This window comes from Malaclemys terrapin, chromosome 10 (assembly GCF_027887155.1).
Source record: "Malaclemys terrapin pileata isolate rMalTer1 chromosome 10, rMalTer1.hap1, whole genome shotgun sequence".
Lineage (NCBI taxonomy): Eukaryota > Metazoa > Chordata > Testudines > Emydidae > Malaclemys > Malaclemys terrapin.
This window is the reverse complement of record NC_071514.1, coordinates 83,442,161-83,463,284: the sequence shown is the minus strand read 5'-3', so window position 1 is coordinate 83,463,284 and position 21,124 is coordinate 83,442,161. Positions and strand designations below refer to the sequence as shown.

Here is a 21,124-nt window from a genome sequence, read left to right as displayed (position 1 = left end):
ACTCTCTGAGGACCAGTTTGACTCTGGGCAGAAGCCACAGCAAAGCTGGTCTGCTCTGGTGTCTGGCTACCACCTGGCAAACCCTCTTGCTTTTCCTTTGACCGGGCAGGGAACCAGGCTATTTGAGGGTACTCACAAAACCAGCAGCTCCTGCGGGGGTAGTCCCAGCAATCTCAGTAAAGAAGAGAAGGCTGATCTGTCACTGAGCCCTACCCTGCAGTGTGCGCTTAACTATCTGGAAATGATCAATCCATAAGGACCCACATTCACCTCTCCGTATCAGTACATTACCTGAGGAGCGATGGCCACAAACTCAGTCACAAAGGCAACAACATCGCCAACTGGCCTGCTCTGCAGGGACATTAGGAGGGTCTCAGCCATGCCAATATCGTCCAGGACATCAGCGCCAAAGAAGACATGAGCCAGTTGAGTTGAAGTGAGATTATCACTTACTTCGAACTGCAAAGACAAGGGGAAAGATTTACAGGCGAGGCAACGGCATTGCTAGTGAACCTCAGGCCAGTCAGGTTGCTCCAGGGTGTTACTGAAGAAGATAATTTCGGGACAGAATTGCCCTCGCTCATGTTGAATAATACTTTCCCCCACAAGCAGTCCTGTATTTTACAATGGGACCACTCGCCGAGTAAGCTACTGAACATGAGCGAGGGGGGCAGAATCCTGCCCTTAGCAAGCAGAATGAAATTCAGACTCACCCCATTGAAATTTGCTATAAGTTTGGTGAAATCTTCATAGCGAGCATTGGCTGCGAATGCCCCAAAGTTATTCCGTAGCCAATCCAGGCTTACCTCGTTGCCCAAAGCACAGGCAGAACCTGCAATGCCAAGAGTGTCAGAGTCTGTCTTTACTGGTCTTAGTTTGGAATTTACCAGCCATGCATGAGATGCCAATTAATTAAAATAGAATTCTCCCACCTCCCTTTTATTTTTCTTAATTTAGCTCAGGCTCTGATGGTTAAAGGATAACTATGATCGCCAAAAAGTGACTCAAAAATTACAGGACATTGAGACTGATTCTCCCATCGCTTACACCATTTAAAACCACTGCACCTCCACTGATCTCAGGGGAGATATTCCTGATTTACACCATTGTGAGAGGAGAATCGGGCCCATTGTTATTCCTTTCCTCCATCCTGAAAGAAGCAGTGCTTCCACAGATGTTTTCTCGCAGCTAACACAACACTAGCTAACGCTCCCTTTTCTTTTTGTCACATAGTATTAAAGAAGGTGGTTTGAGCATTGGCCTGCTAAACCCAGGGTTGTGAGTTCAATCCTTGAGGGTGCCACTTGGGGATCTGGGGCAAAATCAGTACTTGGTCCTGCTAGTGAAGGCAGGGGGCTGGACTCGATGACCTTTCAAGGTCCCTTCCAGTTCTAGGAGATGGGATATCTCCATTAATTTCAAGGTGCTACTGTTCTTGTAGAGGAATCTCTAATCCAGGGGTAGGCAACCTATGGCACGTGTGCCAAAGGCAGCACGCGAGCTGATTTTCAGGGGCACTCACACTGCCTGGGTGCTGGCCACCAGTCCGGAGGGCTCTGCATTTTAATTTAATTTTAAATGAAGCTTCTTAAACATTTTAAAAACCCTTATTTACTTTACATACAACAATAGTTCAGTTATATATTATAGACTTATAGAAAGAGACCTTCTAAAAACGTTCAAATGTATGACTGGCACGCGAAACCTTAAATCAGAGTGAATAAATGAAGACTTGGCACACCACTTCTGAAAGGCTGCCAACCCCTGCTCTAATCCATGCTAAAATTCCATCACGAAAGAGTTAATGAACCACTTCTTGTTTGGCAATATCATTAAGCTAGTGAATTAGCAAACAATTAGTTTTCTGTCCAGATTACCTGTTGTGTTGTGCTGATTTTCAAGAAAGGTAAATATAGCACTGTAGACACCCTGTTGATTCACTGATGACATAGAAGGATACACCTGACTTAGTGAGGATACCCTGAGGAATGGAATCACATGAGGAAACATTTCATTTTCATCTTTGAATATGCACCAATATTATCATTGATATGGATCATAACTTAGGTGGAGAATAATTTCCGGAAAAATAGACAGAGATACAAAGGGAAGGAGGGTAGCCACACCGTGCTTTGAAAATAAAATGATACTTTGTGGGTCTATACAGCCTCCTCCATCTGAGGAGCTCAAAGCACTTTGCGAACATTAGTTAAGCCTCACAATAGCCAGTGAAGTAAGTAAATATCCTCACTTTAAAGATGGAGAAACTTCAGCACAGAGAGGTGGAATGCTCAAAAGGAGTCAAACTCCGAACTTCTCTTTGGGCTCCTAAACGTCCACTGAAATCAATGGCAGTTAGGCGCTTGACTGCTTTCCAGCACGCCATCCTAACCTGAGAATACACCAAGCTGGGAACAGAACCCAGATCGCTTGGCTCCTCATCTCGTGCTTTGTCCTTTGCTAAGACTAATTTCACAGGGGCTGCGGTTGTGTCTCAGAAACATACTTGTCTTCTATGAGACCTAAACTGATTTCTATATAGTGCAGCATTAGAGAATTTAGTGACAGGAAATATATATATATATTTAGGAGAGACAAGCATAAACAAAACTCCCAGCTCTAAACCTCACCCAAACTGGGGAGTTCAGACCTAGACCTGAAATTTGTGTCTTGTGCCTGCCCACCACCAATGTTTCTCTTCCTGCCACCCTTTTGGGTCAATGCAGGATTATTCCCTGCAACGCGTCCCCAGGGCGGGAGGGATAGCTCAGTGGTTTGGCCTGCTAAACCCAGCATTGTGAGTTCAATCCTTGAGGGGGCCACTTAGGGATCTGGGGCAAATTCAGTACTTGGTCCTGCTAGTGAAGGCAGGGGGCTGGATTCAATGACCTTCCAGTTCTAGGAGATAGGATATCTCCATTAATTTAATTTATATTTATATTGCTTTGGACACTCTAATCTTAACTCTCTCTATAATGACCTTTTACTGTTGCCCTCTGGAGTTTATTCCACAGCCCAGTTCATTTTATTGAGAAGAAATTTTCCCCTGATAACCTTCTTTCCTTTCCTTTCCTTTCCTTTCCTTTTTATTACTCCTAGTTGCACCATTGTATAAAAAGGTGAAATCAGTTAAACTTAATACCATTTTATAAATTAATCTGTATTGTATTGTCAGATTATGTTTTCAGTTGTTCACTTATAATCTTATTTAAAGTTTGACCTGTAAGACTCAAGGATCGGTCTGTGGATGTTTGTGTGATAAAGTATTTTATAAATAAAACTATATTGTTCAAATTGTATTCAGGGAAATACAGCCCGGCAGCTTCCTTTTGTGTGTCCATTTAAACTGCTTCTTACTTTCTACAGAGCAAAGAATACACGTCTGTCTGTATACTCACATAGCTCTGAAACTATCACAGCCAAGAATGTGAGTCAGGAATAGCTTAATCTCCATCTCGCCAGCACTTGGCAGCAGTAGCTCTAGTCTTGTGAATAAATGAGTCCAGTCTTCAGGGCTGAACGCTGAATAGCCTGACTTGATCTCATTCACAAACTGGGTGAGCATATTTTTCCTCACTGCTTCATTTTTAATGGTGGGTATCATCAGCTGAAAAGAAAAATGACCAAGCATAGAGAATTAAAAGTTGGTGATCAAGATCCTCATCCTAGTTGCAAAGCTTCACACAGCTACGTTCTGTGAAAGGAACCTGAATGTGTCCCAATGAGCCAAAAATGCACTGTAGACATGTCCTGCGAAATATGTTGTATTGCTGGGGCCATTGACAAAGGAAAGACAGCAGAGCCCCGGACTGCATCGTTCCTGGATGCATTGCTTTCCATTAATAATGCCTAATCTGCCTCTAGTAGTTAGAATTTAAAGTTAATAATCCATATACGACAATGTTAAATACCTAGGCAGACAGACCGATGATGTTAGCTCACCAGGGGGTTACCTTTTAAAAGTATTTGCAGCTCTCATTGACTTCAGTGGGAGTTTATGGGTGCTCAGATACCTGTGTTTATTTAGTTGAATATAGATTTAGGTACCTAACTTCAAACACCAACATTTTAATATTTTTGCCCATGTTTCTACGCTGAAACGTCATAAATTCTGCCTTTTTTGTTAATATGTTGAGCTAGTCTCTCAGCCAGCCCAGGGATAGGTGGCCTTAGAACAACCTTGATGGAGCCTTGGGATACTCAGAAGTGGTGTTCTTTTTGACCATGTTAATTTCAGTGGTGTCACTAGGATGAATGTTCAAATTCATACCCGTCGGGCCTCTTTGTTGAATTGGTCTAAATACTGGTAGATCTCTTCAGCTGGTTTGTTCTGTAATCTTGCGAGGACCTGGCACATCACCTCTTCTTCATTAATGGCATCTGATTCAAGAGTAAAGGATGCAAGTTGTGGTGAGGCCAGCTTGTCCAACACTACCATCTAGGGAAAAGAACACAAATCAGGTGGTTGCTTTTCCAAGCATGCTGTAATAATCTGCGGGTAGGCCGTTAATCAAAAATGCCCATGGGTTTTAGACACTCAATCCCATTAAACTTAATGGCATCTAAATTCCCCTCAGTAGTTTTCGAAAATCTTTGTTGAAATGTAACTGAAAATGATCCCTCCAGGAGTCAGAACAATGAAATCAGAGTCACCATCCATCAGCTCCTGTGTCAGACAACGATGTATTTTGTCCTTGATTGAAAAAGAAGGATCTGTGTTTTATAAAGGGAAGGCTGCTGAAGCAGATTCAGTAAACTCATATTTGATCCTGGAAGATTATGCTGGAGGATCATTGTCAGAAGACAGGACACAGCTAGATGGACCTTTGGTCTGCCCAGTATGGCCATTCTTATGGGGGTTACCCTGTTGTTGTTGTTAGCTGGGGTGTTCTATTATTTATGATTATCAATATAGATGTGCAAAACATAGCCAATCTACTCTTTACAAACCTTAACTAATTCAACCTCACAACCCCCCTGCAAAGTCAATAAGGAATACCTAGCTATAACCAAACGGGGGATTGTTTCACCCATCACTGAATGGGAGTCACTTCGGGGGTGAGACGCAGGAGCGGTTTAACAGCGCATAGCCACCCTATACAACCGTTTAGAACAGGAAGTGAAAAAAATGTCCTGGAATGAAACTGCCAGGATCAGCGAGTTGAGCGGGATGAAATGATCCAAACTGGGATCTGCTCTTTGAAAAAGGAACTGCGTGGTTGTGGATGGCTTGACGATGGGCCTGCTGGGTTTCTTTTTAAAGTTTGACCAAAGTGGAGAAGTTGGGGAGATGTGACCAAGGTGGAAGTTCCTCCATCCTCTCCAGATTATCCCTGCAATTGCCACTGGCGATAGTAGGTCAGGCATTGAAGCCAGAGGCCCATCCTCTTCAAAGGAAATGACCCCTGGTCTTCCATGTTGCACAGAGCACATGGGTCACTGCTAACACTGAAAAAGTAACAGGCATTTTAGGGTGAAACACAAATAACTCCATAGCTGCTGTTAGGATATCAAAAATATAATACTCACGCCATTAAAATGTTGGTTCCAAGTGAGTAAATCCTGATACTCGGCATATTGGCTAAAATTTCCAAGATTTACGTCCAGCCAGTTCTGAATACTTTGGGTCGGATTCCCACATGCAATACCTGGAGAGAGAGAGAGAGGAACCCTGAATGTTGCGGAAGAAGCGTAATCCCTATTATTATGATCCCAATTCTTCTCTCACTAATGCAAATCCAGAGTGACTCCAGTGTGGGCAACAGAATTCTGCATTCACACTGTGACAGAAACCAACGCTTGTAGTAGTAGTAGTATTTATTTGTATTGCTGCAGTAGCTAGAGGTCTTGGTCAGATTGTGCAAGGCGCTGTACAAACACATAGTAAAAGACGGAGCTTACACTCTGGATTTGGCCCCATATGTCTAGACAGCCTCATTTTGTTGCTGGCAGGGATTAAAGCCTATCAATGGGCCATCATGCCCTGTAAAACCCAGGAGAAATTGCAAACCTTCCATCAGTAGAAGGAAAAGGTTACAGTATTTGTATAATAATCAGAATGTATAAAACAAGCTTCAGTTTCCTTTAGTGTCACCCAGAAGGATACTGAGCACTTTTGCTGTGTCACAAGCCCACCCTGTCCTGGTCGGCTTTCAAAGAACATTTCACTCGTTAAGGCTGTCATCATTGCCGATTACCTGACTTGACTTCTGAGGCCAGGAAAGTTCTGCAGAATCCAAACACACTTGGGGCATTTCCTGCAGGTATGCTGGCGTAGATGTTATTGAAACCCTTCAACCTGCATGAGAGGAGAAGGAAAAATACACAGGAAATGTAAAATGATATCCCAGAGGCCATGGACAGGTGCATTCTCATGTGACACCTGGAAGAATTACAATTCTTGCTTTTCTGTAGCGTCTTTCATCCAAAGCACTTTATAAACACTAATTCTAAAGTCTCACGACCCCTTTGTGAGATACGGAGGGATCATCCCCATTTCACAAGAAGTCAGCAATGGAATCAAGAATAGAACCCAGGAGTTTTGACTCCCCAGGCTCTTGCACTCAACCCTAGACATATTCCCTCTTAGGGTACGCCCACATTCGAGCTGTGAGGTGTGATTCCCAGCTCGCGGAGACATTCCCGCACTAGTTGTACGCAAGCTAGTGCCTATAAAGAGCAGTGCATGGCGGCATGGGCAGCGGCTCAGGCTAGCCACCAGAGCCAGGGCCGGCTCCAGGCACCAGCGTAGCAAGCAGGTGCCTGGGGTGGCCAATGAAGAGGGGGGCGGCAGGTCCGGCTGTTCGGCGGTAATTCAGCGGCGGGGCCGTCACTCCCTCTCGGAGCAAAGGACCTGCCTCTGAATTGCCGCCAATCACGATCACGGCTTTTTTGTGTGTGTGTGTGTGTTTGGGGCAGCAAAAACGCTAGAGCCGGCCCTGACCAGAGCACGTAGCCAGGGGGTCAAGCTGGACTGTGCTTGGGGCGGCCACTGGGGATTCTCTGCTATTTGTAGGTGCTAACTCCGGCATGGCTAGTGCAGGTACATCTATGTGAGCTGGGAATCCCACCTTAGCAGGAATTATTACCAAACCTAAGATCAGAGCTCAGGGTGCTTAGCGCTCACGCCTCTCTCTGGTACATTGTTGAGATGAAAATCTGAAATATTTAATTTTGAAATCCTCGAAACAACCTTTATTGAAACGGTGAGTTTATCGCTGTGACATCTGGTCTATATTCATTGATTAATGAACATAAAAGTCTCAATGACGTTTTTCAACCTTCTCAAACTGGAATGTTTGGACCTTTTCAGAACTAAGGGTTTTCAGTAATAGCCCATGAAAATTTTTAACAAAAGGGATACATTACGCAAAAATTCCCATTTTGATGAATCAGCATTTTCTGATGGGAAAATTGTTCCATCAAAAATTGCCAACCAACTCTGTTTATTGTTGTGAAACCTGTACAGGAGACTACCCTTATCAGGCAACCTCTTGACTTAAGAAATAGTCCCAAGATATCTCAAAACCTTACAGATCACCATTCTACTCCACCTTCATTAGAAGGCCACCTCTATTAAGCATATGGTTTTTGTTTGTAACCAATAAAATGCAGCCAAGGAAACTCTACATGGCATGTGAGGAGAAGCTCATCATCAGTAAATAGAAATGGACAATTATCACTAGACACACGTAGGATGGAAGACTCACATTTGCTGGTAAGAGTCACATGATATAGAGACTGGGATCTCTGCAATGATGGTCTCGTTCACCGTATGCAGCACATTTTGCAAAGCAGCTTGAAACCAGTAGGCAAAGTCGCTGGCTTTGAAGTTTGGAAAGCCAGGTGCAATTTTTTGGAACGTGGTGCTTAAAATGAGATGTGCATGGACGCTGCCCTGAAGCTCTGCCTGCAAAACAAGAATGCCTTTCATTACTTGTGCCTTACAGCTCTCATTTAGAGGCAGAAGCTTAATCCATGCATGGGCTAAAACGTTAACCTGGATTGTTTCATATCTCCCGTCTCAGGCATGGGCAGTAAACAACAGGCCTACGGTGGGGCAAATGGGAATTGGGATCAAATAAAGGACACGAAGGAAGAGAGCTTGAAAATGGTGCACAATATTTGCTCGTGAAAAGATCTATTAGCACTGCAGACTTTTAGCATGTGCTCTCCCTGACCCATACTGAACTCTCTCCCACTGGCGCCCTGATGCGGCTGAACACAAGAGCCGACGAGGAGAAGGACAGGTTACTGGCTAGGAGGAACTCCTAAAGATTGCTACAACACTGAAACTTGAAGGAAGAGACCTCAAGGGATCAACCTTGCTGTGCTTACTCGGACAAATCTCCTATTGCTATCTGAGGGAGGACATTGGGATAGGCCCCCCTATTTCTAGTCAGGGCTGCCTGTTCCAACATCAGACACACTCTCAACAGTGCTGAAAGGTCTTCTCCAGTAATGCTGCAAGGGTGGAGGAAGTGAGGGCTAGCAGCACCATGACCGGGTGGAAAGGGCTTCAGAGTACGGCGAGGAACAATTACCGAAGCAATGGCATTCAGTGCGTCAAAGAATTTAGCAAGGTCTGACGAAGTGTTCAGATTGTTCATGATCTCGATGACAATAGTCTCATCGGCCAGGGCTCCTGTTGCCGTTGTTAACTGGGCCAGCTGTTCTGGTGACAACTCTGACACAGCCGACAGCTAAAAAGAAACACAAAAATGCCTGTATATTTAAGAACATAAGAACTGCCATGCTGGGTCAGATCTATGGTCCATCTAGCCCAGTGTACTGTCTTCTGACACTGGCCAATGCCAGGTGTTTCAGAGGCAATGAACAGCACAGGGCAATCATCGAGTGATCCATCCCCTGTTGTCCAGTCCCACCATCTGGCAACCAGAGGCTTAGGGACATCCAGAGCATGAGGTTGCATCCCAGACCATCTTGTCTAATGGCCATTGATGGACCTATCTTCCATCACCTTAGCTAATCCTTTTTGAATCCAGTTTTAGTTTTGGCCTAATAAATAAGTATTAAAGCTATGACAAGAATTTACACACACATCAGCTCTATTATATTTCCATAGAGACAAACAAGACTGTGAGACAGCAATCTTAAATATGTGACCTACCTTCTCAAAATTGGGATTGAGTGAGGAAAACTCCTCCATATTGGCATAGGCACTGAAACGTCCATAGTTGTTGATTATCCATAGGCTGCTGGTTGCATCTGGGGAACACGTGCCACCTAAAAGATGACAAAGCTCTTTGTCCAGTAATTCCACTCAGCAATTTACCAAACTGGCAACTAGCTTGGAAACAGAATCTTTCAAGACAAACATCAGAGGTTCATTTCAATAGGAGGTTTGCCTGAGTAAGAACTGAAGTTTCAGAGCCTCAGTTTCTATCTGTCTTAGGGGGTTATGCTGCTGCCCATCACCATAACATCTGAACACCTTCCATGTAAATTTGACTGCAATAGCAAAGTTCCTAGTGGACTTCATAGAGTCTCTGGTATGTCTCCCTCTTCAGGGGAAAATCTTTGCTTGAGATAGGGTTTTTGGTTTGGGGAGACCATACAGTCTGGGAGGTATGTGCCAGGCACAAAGTTTGAATTTCTGCAGTAGAGGAAAAAGAGAGCATTTTACCCTATGGTATAAAACCTTGTTGTGTGTTTACCTTGGGTATTACGGTAAGACTCTAGAAATCTGAATATCCTGCCATGGATGGCTTTTTGCTGCTCGTCTGTGTAATGATTATACACCTTGTCCAGTGCCTGCACCCTGAATCAAACACACCAAAGAAGAACATAAGTGGAATATGGTCCCGTTATTAGCACAGAATTCTTTCCCTGCCGAAAAACCAAAACAGCTGCATAGAGAGCTTTTAAGCTGAAATATTTGGGGAAAATTCTGCTACCTCTAAACACAGAGACAAGTCAGGCAGTTAGGTCTCCAGATGACATTGTTAGCAGGATGTTCCATCTTTCATTGTCAGACATTTTGCACTAAAAAGTCACACTTTCCAGAGTGAGATCACAGCGTCGGTCAAAGCTGATTGGCCAAGGATGAAGCTCCTTTTTAAAGGTGAACTCTACCACCCAGTGTCCTGTATACCAACAGGCTGACAGGATCTCCAAGCATTAAGTACGTTGGTCTGATGTGGGACACCCGTTTCTTTATCAACCCATCTTAATTATAAAACACACCTCTTATCTATCAACGTTAGGTACTTATAAGGCCCCCATTACTAGGAGAAGGGAATGCCGCAAAAGCTTGATTGTATTTATCCTCACAACGCCCCTGTGAAGTACTGTCACCCCCATTCTATATAAGGCCCAGAAGGGCTTGCCCCCGGTCACACAGCAAGGCTGTGGAGGAGTAGGGTATTGAACACCCGTCTCCTGAGTCCCATGCTAGCATCCTAACCACCGTACAATCCTCCCTCATTCCTCTATAGCTGGGGCTGAGTGGCTCAATGGGTTCTTGTTGGCGCCTTTTACTGGCAGAAATGTACATCACACAATTCACTGCACAAACATCTCCTGCATAAACACGTTAAAGATTGTGAAGTGCTCAGATGCCAAGCATCTTACATAGAAATATACAAATTTTCTTGAGAGCAAAGGAGTCATTACTCGGGAAGAGAGAGACTCACAGATTTTGATGAGACTGACAGTCGATATCCAAGGGGAGGAGCTGTAGGTACTGGGCATTTATAGCCGGCAGGAATAGCTGGAGCTGTGAGCCAAACCAGAAGGCATACTGATCCGCCGTGAAGGTGCTGAATTGGAACGACTTGAATATAGTCTCGAAGACTAAGTCACGAATCCAGGGATTGGGTAGGACAACGAGATGCTTCTACAACAGAGCCAAACATATGATAAGGAGCACTTATGGCTTTTGCAATTACCCTAATGATTGCGTCAAGCAAAATAAATGAGACTTAAATATAGGAGAGAGATTTTTCTATGTGGGATGCAGAATGCAAGAAAACCACTGTGTTTTAATATGGAATCCACAATTGCTTCATATAATGTAATCCTGGGATGAATACCTTCTTTGAATGGTGTCCTTATTTAAGTTTTTCAGCTAAAAAAAGAATCATTTTGTTAGTTCCCTCTAATATAATTAAATTTAATTAGAGTTTTATGTGATTCTTCTTCTGCAGAGGTAAATTCCCAGATGAGTCCAGCAAATCAAAGTACAAAATAATATCCCAAAGAAGAAAGAAACACGAAGATTTAAAGGTTTTTAAATGATTTTTGAAGAACACTGGAAAGCGAAAATAAATAACCTAACGGAAATGGTAGGATGTATACAGTACAGTCTGTAAACAGGTGGATGTATTTGTACAGAAAAGTAAATGGCTGCATACATCATTTTTACCCTAGTCTGGATATTTCTCTTTACTCTGCCCCCCATCCCTGGAGTACCTAGAGCAATGGCCTAGGACGCTGGGATTAAACTATTGTAAGGGTGAGAGTTTGGGTCCATTTTAAGTTCCGGGATTTATAATTGGAGGCCACCCCTCTAGGGTGGGATCATTTCCAGTACCTGTTCTGCTACAGAATTAAATTCCATTATGAATTCGGTCATTTCAGCAAAGGTGCGCGTTTCCATTTCCACCAGGATCTGGACAGCAGAGCGTTCGTTTTTAACAGCATTCGTCACCACCATCATCTCCCCCATTTGTCTGGCAGAAAGCAGGTCAAGAACATCATACTGATGGGGGGAAAAATATAGTCTTAGAAGCTGTTGGTTTGTCCATTACTTCTTGCAGCCATAACAGCTGCTTTCCGTGCGCCACATAGTCCACTATGCTATCTCTGCTAGTGACTGCAGGTGCTTCAGAAGAAGACATAAAGCCACCAGAATGTATTCCTTATGCAATAGCATACCATGGCAGACTTAACCATCTTAACCATCCCAGTTGGTGATCAGTTTGTGTCCATCCACTTGAGGCTGAAAAGTATCACACCAGTTATTCTAGCTAACTGGTGTAATAGCCGATCGTGTTCATATAATTAACTTTTTAAAACAAAACTCACTGTGCTATTTTTTCCATACTATGATGTGGCAGTGAGTTCCAGGGGTTAGCACAGTACCCTAGACATGAATGTACTTAACACCAGATTTATTATGCATGTACCAGATATATAGGAGAATCCTTAATTGCCTTTCAGCATAAAAAAACTGCAACTAGTCTTGCAGACTTTTATTGCCACAAAACTCCATTGGGAATAATTATGGATGAGCATAACAGTGCCTGGAGGCTCAGTCTGGAAAATCATCCAAAACTTTGAAGCTTTTTCCGTGTATTTTGGATCTAGAAACCTCCTAAGTACCAATGCTTTCATGATATTTCCAGCCATTCCTGCATGTGACGAAGCCAGAAACACCATGCAAATAGCTTAACTCATGGTCTTTCTGTTTACAGAGACACAACCAAGAAGTGCAGAGGGATGAATGAAACATAGAAACCAGAAAAGTTGACCAAACTCTATTGACTCACTGAAAATGTTTGGATTTGGGTACCTGAACTAGGTCACATGGCCCTCTTTGGTGTACTAAGATTCCTATTATTGCTGACTTATGGACTCTTGTTTTCCAGAAATCAAGTAGAAATATGGGATTCTCCTCTATTGGAAACCAAACTACTTTATCCAGACCCCTTCCATATACCTACCCCATTAAAGTCCTTGTAAAAGGTGAGGAGTTGGGTGTAGTTAGCAAAATGTCTGAACTGATAGAAGATGAGCTGCAGGAAACTTTGGCTGCTGCTGTACGATCCAGGAAATACCGTCTCTGGGAAAGCACCATGGAATCAAGAAAAGACAGAGAGAAATAGTTAGTGAAAAGACCCAATACACAGCAGTGGCTTTCAACTTTTTTTGGTCAGTGACATGGCTGAAAACTTGTCCTGTGTGACCCGCTATAGGGCAGCAGAAGATTGTGGGATTTGGGTCACAGGAAGAAACAGTGGGAGAATTTTGGTTGCTATGGGATGGTGATGGTGCAGGGCTTCTGGTGGTTGCTGGGGCTGTGTTTGAGGATGGGGAAGGATACCTGTAAAGGGGGGGGGGCACTGACAGGGGCTGTTGCCTGCTGAGTCGGAGGCTGGTGGGAGTGCTGGGTGGGGTATGTCCATTATGAATGGGACCATACACCTATGTATTCCGGAATTTTAGATATTTTAGACACAGGGCAAAACACAGACATACAAAACCTAATGACCATAATGCACCTGGCCACTTTCCCTGCACTGTGCACTGAGGATGGGGAGAAATTCCTTTCCGACCCAAGCAAGTGACAGAAGGTTGGGAGAGCTTTTTAGCTTTGTGTTGTAAAAAAAGGTTTATACGGAAGATATTTGTAGGCCATTGCCACAGAGTAGCAGACTGGTACCTGAAGCATTAAGTTGATGTTCCAGGATTTTTTGGATTAAATTGTATATGTCGTGTGAAGTCTGTTGTGAAAACTCTGGGAAGACGTTGTCCAGGCTTCGGATGCTGCAAGGGATCAAGAAATAAGAAACCATTGATCCACATTTTAAGTATGTAATACACAGGGACTTTGCAAAGGGGGAAAATAACTACATTCGGTAATGCCTTAGTTGTAACCAGTTCATCCATAGGCAGAGAACCTGAGAGATGAACCACTATCCAATCAGAGTGGTAGTGTTGTACATCCACATTGGTGGATGTTTGCCCAGGGTGCAGGACAATGAAGAATCGGCCTTAGAAGCATTCTAGATGCCAGTTAGATTGTAAACTCGTTAGGTCTTCCCCTGATATGTACGTACTGAACAATGGGGCCCTGATTCCTGAACCTATACGTTCAAAGGCCATAAGGGACCATCGTGTAAGCAATTTGTGGCAAGGCCTATCTATTGTTATGATTGTATAGTCTGTAGAGCAACGGCATCCTGGTTTCAGAGTAGCAGCCGTGTTAGTCTGTATCCGCAAAAAGAACAGGAGGACTTGTGGCACCTTAGAGACTAACAAATTTATTAGAGCATAAGCTTTCGTGGACTACAGCCCACTGGTTGTGACTCAGGCTCCTAGGTGCTGCCACAATACATATAATATATACTAATAACAGTGGTCATCTAATGTGGCCTCCTCCATGACACAAGGCACAGGACCTTGATGGGGGTCTCTACTGCTGTAGGTGCTACTGGAATACAAATAGTCATACATAGGGTGACCATCCGTCCCGTTTTTAAAGGGACAGTCCCATTTTGGGGGACTTTTTCTTATATAGGCACCTATTATCCCCCACCCCCGTCCCGTTTTTTTCACAGTTGTTATCTGGTAACTCTAGTAATATAAATATTGAATAATCATAATAGGAATTCAGAATTTATGGGATTTATAAGCACTGGCACATTTGGTAAGTACCAAATGTAATCAAGGCATTCTACTCCAATGCAGAGCAGAGAACAAGCGGGGAAAGGAGCATTATGGGATTGAACAGGAATGCCTAGAATGCTACCGCACAGGTTTGTGCTGAGAAGTCAAATACAATATGTATCTGTAGATAGAGCACTGTGGAATCTCTCTGTCTCTCTCTCTCTCTCTCTCTCACACACACACACACACACACACACACACACACACATTACACACTGCAGATGAATGCTGTCCAGCTACTTGAGAAGACATTAACTGTTTCCTTCCTTTTGTTTTCTACCCTTTCCTTAACTCTCTGCCTGAATTTTTCTCATTCCAAAGATAAAAGAATTTTTTAAAAATTTATTTGAAATGCCAACACTCTGCCACTTGGAAAGTAAGCCCTGGATTTCAGCATGTGCAGCTCCCCTCTGAGCCCTGGTGAACTGGAATTTTTCCCAAGCAGGAGCCTACGATGGGACACGCCGATGCAGGGGATACTTACATGGCAGTGTAGGATCGGAAGCTGACATCTACAGGTATTAACTCGAGCAGGTCTGCATTCATACTAGGCAGGAGGAATTTTAGCTTCTCCAGGAACCAGGCCTCATAATCCTGGTCAGTGAACTTGTAAAAATGCTTAGACAGGTCGGTAAAAAGGGTTGTCAGCATTTCTTGCCTCACTTCAGTGTGTTGCATGCCCGTGATGTTCTGCTGTGGGGAGGGGGGAGAAACGCATGTTATGCATGTGGTATTATTCTGAAAGAGAATATAGTTTTCTTCAATGAGTGTCTGAGCAGGTTGTTTACAAAGAATCACAAGCAGGGACTTTCAAAGGGGCATAACTGAGTTAGGTGCCCAACTCTCATTGTCTTTCAGTTGGGTGCCTAAATCCCTTAAGCTTCAACCATAGAAACTAGAGGTGGAAAAGACGTATTAGTCCCTCTAATTGGATTTCTTTCTATTATTAAGTGCTTATTCCAGCCTAGCCTTAAATGATCATAGCCCTGGGACTTCCACTGCTTCCCTTGGGCAGACTATTCCAGTCTGAGATCTCACTCTCAAGAGATTTCTTTCCTCACTGAAAATTCCTGCTCCATTTCCCTTTGCTCTCTTGGGCTGCCACCCTCAGAGTTTTCTTTGCAGTTAAAGCTGAATTATTCTGCTGAGTTCTAGACCCAGTGCTCCTTCTCGGAGACACATTCCAGGGCTGTCACCCCTGAGCCAAAGGGAACGACTAAGAGGTGAGAAGCAAATGGAGTGGAGACAGCTAATGGGATGTCTCGTGTATATGTCTTTTAAGGAATGTTCCTTGTTCTCCACTAGAGAGGGCTAGGCACAACAGTTGTGAGGCTGGTGTCATCACATGATGCAAACACTGATGTCTGAAGAGTGGGCAAACTTCTCCCCACTCACTCCTGATAGAAGGGTGAGCTGTGCTCCAGTCTGGTTTGACCCTTGGGAATAAATAAGGGTTAAAGGGGAGGCCATCTTATGGGATGGTGGCTTATCCTTGTATCAGAAAGAAGGTCAACTGCAAAGCAACCTGTACCACCATCCCATAGATTGAAACCGGTCTCCTCCATGATTTCAGGAGAAGTGATACTTGCACAGGGAATGAACTTCATGTTGCATTCTAACAACCTCCCATAGATGATGCAAAGACGTCACAGAAGGGCTCTAGATTCTAGAAGGAGACGTCACCAGCCTTTCTCACTAGAGTAAGCATCACTGACATGGGGCTTGAGAGAAAAGGGGAAGGACATAGAGAAAGAGGGGGAGAAAGGTTCCTTCTTGGTGAAATCCTGAGTACCTGTGTAATAGCCAAATTGAACGCCGTCAGGAATTCATCCATCTTAGGCAATGCTATTTCAGAGTCTTTCCCCTCCAGACTTCTCAGGACCCGAATCATTGTGGTCACATTAAATAATGCATCTGAAGTCACAACATACTCCATCAGCTGGTCAACTCTCAGGGAACCCAAAAGGTCAACCTAGGAAACATGAACACCAACCATTAGCAGAGGAATGTATATTCTGTCTCTACTAGATCTCGCTGAGCTATCTGCAGCAAACAAGTTATCCATTGAATTAATTCTGCTTTTCTCTTTTCAAATTGCTTGTGAATGGATTGCGATTTTCAGAACTTCATTCATTGTTCAGAATTATTCATCAGATCTTTATGCGAGCTGTATTTCAGCCTTGGGAGAGCTTGTGAACCATTCACCGATGATACCGTTTTGACTATTAGATGGGTCCCAATTCAAAATTTGAGCTGCTTTGACTGAATATCTAGGTCACACAGTTGTCTGAGTGATGAGCATAAGACAGGTTTCCAGTGGGAGTACTCTTAATTACAAATTTTGAAGTTCCCTGTCTTCCAACAATCTGCAAAAGCCACTGAAAATTTACTGTTTTGATGAACATATCTGCCTGTAAACTGTTTATTTGAATTTTTGTGGAAAGTGAACACTAAGAGGCCGTGAATACAGCCACAGAAAACTTGGTTTAAAATTCAAAGACATGTTTGCAAATAATTTGCCCTGTTCTTCATACACACCTATCAGTAGGGCAAAGTATATTGGCAAAATTCTACACACACACACACACACACACACACACACACACTGATGTAAATCCAGAGCAAGTACAATGCAATCAGTGGAGTTACTCCACTTTTACACCACTGTTACTGAGAGAAGAATTTGGCCGTGCTGCTGCTGGATGATAAAATTCTTTGGGATTTTCCACAGAATGATAAGATTTTCTATAAACCCCAATTACATATATATACTGACTGTGCAGAGCTTACATACAGGGTCAAAATTTTCATTGGTAGATTTCACTTCTTCTAGGGTTGCATCAAAGAAAAATGACCTCCAGGTGGTCTGTATCCATTCAGTGATGGGCTCCACTGGGTAGCCTAAAGGGAAAAAACAGATCCATTGATCCTCATGGAATTATCCATTTCTTCCATCACAGTATGCACATTTTGTTTTAAAAATACATTTGTCCCAGAGAAATGGAAAACTCAGTGCCTGGATGGCAGAAAGAAAAATTGTTGCCCTAATTATTATTATGTATTATTTATTGATATACCATAGCTGTGCATGGTTTGTAGAGGGAAATAAGAAGTTACAGCTTAAGCAATTTACATTCTAAAGTAAAACCAAAGTGAACAAATACAGCAACAGTCCATAATAGGAGAGGCGTAGGGGTCAGGATGATGAGAACTTTCACAACAGGTCAAGACACCAGGGATATCCCTTACTTGTTTTTATATTCACTAGAGATATTTGATTTTCTTAGAGGCAGCCATCAGAGGTGGGCATAAAGAATCTTGGTTTAATACATTGTTGGAAAGGTGGCATCTCTTACAGAGCACCTCTCCTTCCTGCTTCACTACAATGTGTGTTATCTTTGGGTCTGAGCCTAAATTGTTCTGACCCAGAGGAGCGGAGAATGTTACCAGCTGAACCATTGACAGAGCCAACCAGTGTGCACAGCATTCTAATGTCACCCAAGCACGTTACCTTTTAAGACTTTGAGGTTTTGCACAATCCAGAGTACGACGTCTCTCCTAGAGGATTCAGTCATGTGCTGATGAGCTCCATCAAACCCAGCAACACTGTATTGACAAGAGCAACAAGCACGGTGAAGTACACAGATGGACAAACCCTCCATCTATCTAGGATATCATTTGATTGAGGTCTGGGGTAAGAAAAGACCAATCTCTTCTCCAAAATATTATGCTTTGCTCCTTCGCCTGGGAGCTTTCCCCTATGGACTCCCCAGACCTACTGCCCATGCTTCAGCATGCAACCCCTAGTATGCTGGCATCACAATGCGGCAAGGATATGACATGATATGATGTCACTATGTAAATGTCATCACCTACTGACTCATGCTGTTCTGATCTGGCTTTGGCAGATTTTGTGGCCAGACCTGGATCCTAAACCCACACTCTCTCAGCTCAACCCCACTGATTGCTCTAGGCCTCTTCAGCCTCACATCCATCCGACCCGACGAATGACATTAAGATCTCAACCCGCCTTTGCTGCAAAGGTTGGGGGAAGCCGTTCTGCAGTGCTGACCGAGTGATCAGCAATCATAGCGCCAGACGCAAGACTTACATTGCAACTAACGAGCCATAGTCCCGTGGAACGATGAGGGAGAGGGTTGTGTTGTTGACGACAGGGCTCAGGAAGTACAGCTCATTTTGGAACGTGGCGTTCCAGTCCGTGGTGGTGTATGCCTCCATTCGCCCGGACATGAGGGTTAGGTAGTTCTGCAGGAGCAGCCTGGTAATGGCATCATCTGGGAGGACTGAGATTTTACGCTGCAACAAATGAAAAACGCCATGTGGTTAACACACCTATGTTAGTAAAATCCGAATTCAAATCCTCTGGGTCGGAAGGGAGGCCTTTGTGTATGTCTACACTGCACCTTGGAGTGTGCCTTCCAGCCTAGGTAGGCAGACGTGCACTAACTCAAGCAGAGCTAGCGCGCTAAAAGTAGCAGTGTGAATGTTGTGGCATGGGCTAGCCACCAGACTACAGCCTCGGGGGGCGGGTGGTCTTGTACTCGATCAGCTAGCCTGAGCCGCCGCCCATGCTGCAGTCCGCTCCCCCCCCGCAATAAGTTGGGATGGGAAATAACTGCAGCAACGTAGATAGCGAAGAAAACATGAACAAAGTGTACCGTGATTGCGGCCTCGGTGAATTTAATCAGAATAATCTGAACATCCTCGGGTTTGCTTTGTTGGAAGAACTGAATGAGCCGGGCTGCTAAGTCCATTCTGGTCAGCGTGTCCGAGTGTACTACCATGTCACCGATCTGAGTGGGAGTCAGCATGTCCAAAACCGTATACTGGAAAAAGACAAAAGACGTGGAAGCTTATTAACGCAAATCCGAACGCTTTCGTTTCGGAGCCTGAAGGCCTGTCCTCTCCTGAATACACGAGGATGAGGGAAACACATGAAAAGACTTACTGCATCAAAAGGTTGGTGGGAGAAGGAAATCAACTGAGTGTAAGATGCTTCCATGGAGAATTTTCCAAAGTATTCTAATAACCAGTCTCTAGTGGGAGCCTTGGTATAGCAGACAGGACCTGCATTGAGAATAGAGATGAATGGGATGGTGAATGTTAATCTGAGCCTACATTGCCGCATGGTGTTACAGTAAGTGATGCTTTATCACCGGTCACGGGTTTGAATGAAGATGGCTTCACTAAAAGGCCCCAGGGCCCTGATCACTGGCCCATTGAAGTCAATGGATAGATGTGAGGTCACTGATTTAAATAGGCTGTAAGTGGGATACTCCGCTAATGTGTTTGATTTTGATTCTGTGAACAGGAACGTTGCATACACTGTTCAGACTAGTCAGTAGTTAGCTGGTGAAGCAGTCTGGAACAGTGGGCATGTTGTGGCATGGCCTAGCCACCAGACTGATCAGCGCTAGGGTTTGATTGGCTGTGCTCAGTGATATGAAACGAACCGGCCCAATCTGGTGGAATCTCTGCTCTCTGTGGATTACAAGTATCCAAACTTGAGTCTCATCTAGGATCTGAGCTGAGGGATGCCCCCTGGTATGGAGCTCTGTTAATTGGACACGTCTCCTGTGTCCAGTCATAGAATCACAGAAGATCAGGGCTGGAAGGGACCTCAGGAGGTCATCTAGTCCAACCCCCTGCTCAAAGCAGGACCAACACCCACTAAATCAGTCACCACTGGCAGACACCGTATCACCTTTGCACAGTGACAGCTCTTCTGTTGTATTACGTGAGTTAAAAACAAATCTCAGCTGGTCTTGATTTCTTTTTTCTTATAACTGGCAGAGAGAGGAAGTGGCTCAAGGCTACATGCTCTTAAAAGCCTCAACAAGGAGCTTCCTCATGGCTATCTATAATGCACTTGACAGATTCTCAGGTCAGGGGCCCTACAGAGCACAATGTTTAGCGTTTTCTCACCAGAAATGTGCTCAGCACAAACACCCATATCCCTCTGCTTCACAACCGGGAATCCCAAAATCATTCCTGAACAATACTCAGCGCTACCTTATGTTGGACTCTTGGGAGCCAGATAACATTAAGACATGCACCAACGCCTTCGCGTACAGCAGGCAACCTGTAGGCAATTGTGCCCTTTTTACAGGGATGCACTTCAGTAAATGTAAGTAGCGGTTGTAAAAAACACAAAGCGGGCCGATAGCTCACAACTGAATGGAATTGTGAAAAAATAGCTCCTTTGTTAGGCATTACCGGTATCCTGAGACGTCTGCGTTAGAAAAGACACGATGTAGCGATACACATCCCTCTTGCCATCCTCGGGAATTTCAGAAAAGCCGGCGTTGATCCCAGCAATTCTACAGAATAAAATAAACCCTGAATGAGTCAAGGATGCGCTGGAGCCAACAGAGTCTGGCCGTGGAGTTCTGGGGAACTATTGCAAAGCTGACTCTTTCTGGCTGCCTTTCACAATTAGAATAAAAACCAGGAGCGAAATCCATGGGAGCTTTCCCATTGACTTCAGTGGAGCCAAGGTTTCACCCCAGAGGTGGGTCCAAACTGAAATCATGGTTCTAAGCAGCCCTGGAAGAATGAGATGCCTATGTCCACATGCCAAGTTTGTGGTACAGCTGGGAATAGAAGACTCCCAATCTTGTTTTGTAACCATGGCACCGTTGGCTCCTTTTGGGGTTCACCCACAACTAGAAGCTACAGCGCCAAGTTGTTC

The 21,124-nt window shown here is 44.1% G+C and overlaps 1 protein-coding gene across 1 annotated transcript in view; it reads right to left on the bottom strand.

Annotated features, from left to right (window-relative positions):
• Nucleotides 1-279: 279 nt before the first annotated feature.
• Nucleotides 280-21,124, bottom strand: part of LOC128843945 (uncharacterized) — a 41,842-nt gene continuing 20,997 nt past the window's right edge. The window contains exons 20-42 of the mRNA XM_054041089.1: nt 20,650-20,753; nt 19,382-19,500; nt 19,092-19,259; nt 18,524-18,729; nt 17,924-18,018; nt 17,207-17,313; nt 16,205-16,384; nt 14,897-15,105; nt 13,406-13,509; nt 12,687-12,805; nt 11,555-11,722; nt 10,656-10,858; nt 9,678-9,781; nt 9,131-9,246; nt 8,544-8,702; nt 7,710-7,909; nt 6,198-6,298; nt 5,530-5,648; nt 4,271-4,438; nt 3,399-3,607; nt 1,878-1,981; nt 714-832; nt 280-459 (exon numbers count right to left, since the gene is read on the bottom strand). Coding sequence (XP_053897064.1) covers nt 280-459; nt 714-832; nt 1,878-1,981; nt 3,399-3,607; nt 4,271-4,438; nt 5,530-5,648; nt 6,198-6,298; nt 7,710-7,909; nt 8,544-8,702; nt 9,131-9,246; nt 9,678-9,781; nt 10,656-10,858; nt 11,555-11,722; nt 12,687-12,805; nt 13,406-13,509; nt 14,897-15,105; nt 16,205-16,384; nt 17,207-17,313; nt 17,924-18,018; nt 18,524-18,729; nt 19,092-19,259; nt 19,382-19,500; nt 20,650-20,753 — 3,361 coding nt within the window. The remainder of the gene's footprint in view (nt 460-713; nt 833-1,877; nt 1,982-3,398; nt 3,608-4,270; nt 4,439-5,529; nt 5,649-6,197; nt 6,299-7,709; nt 7,910-8,543; nt 8,703-9,130; nt 9,247-9,677; nt 9,782-10,655; nt 10,859-11,554; nt 11,723-12,686; nt 12,806-13,405; nt 13,510-14,896; nt 15,106-16,204; nt 16,385-17,206; nt 17,314-17,923; nt 18,019-18,523; nt 18,730-19,091; nt 19,260-19,381; nt 19,501-20,649; nt 20,754-21,124) is intronic.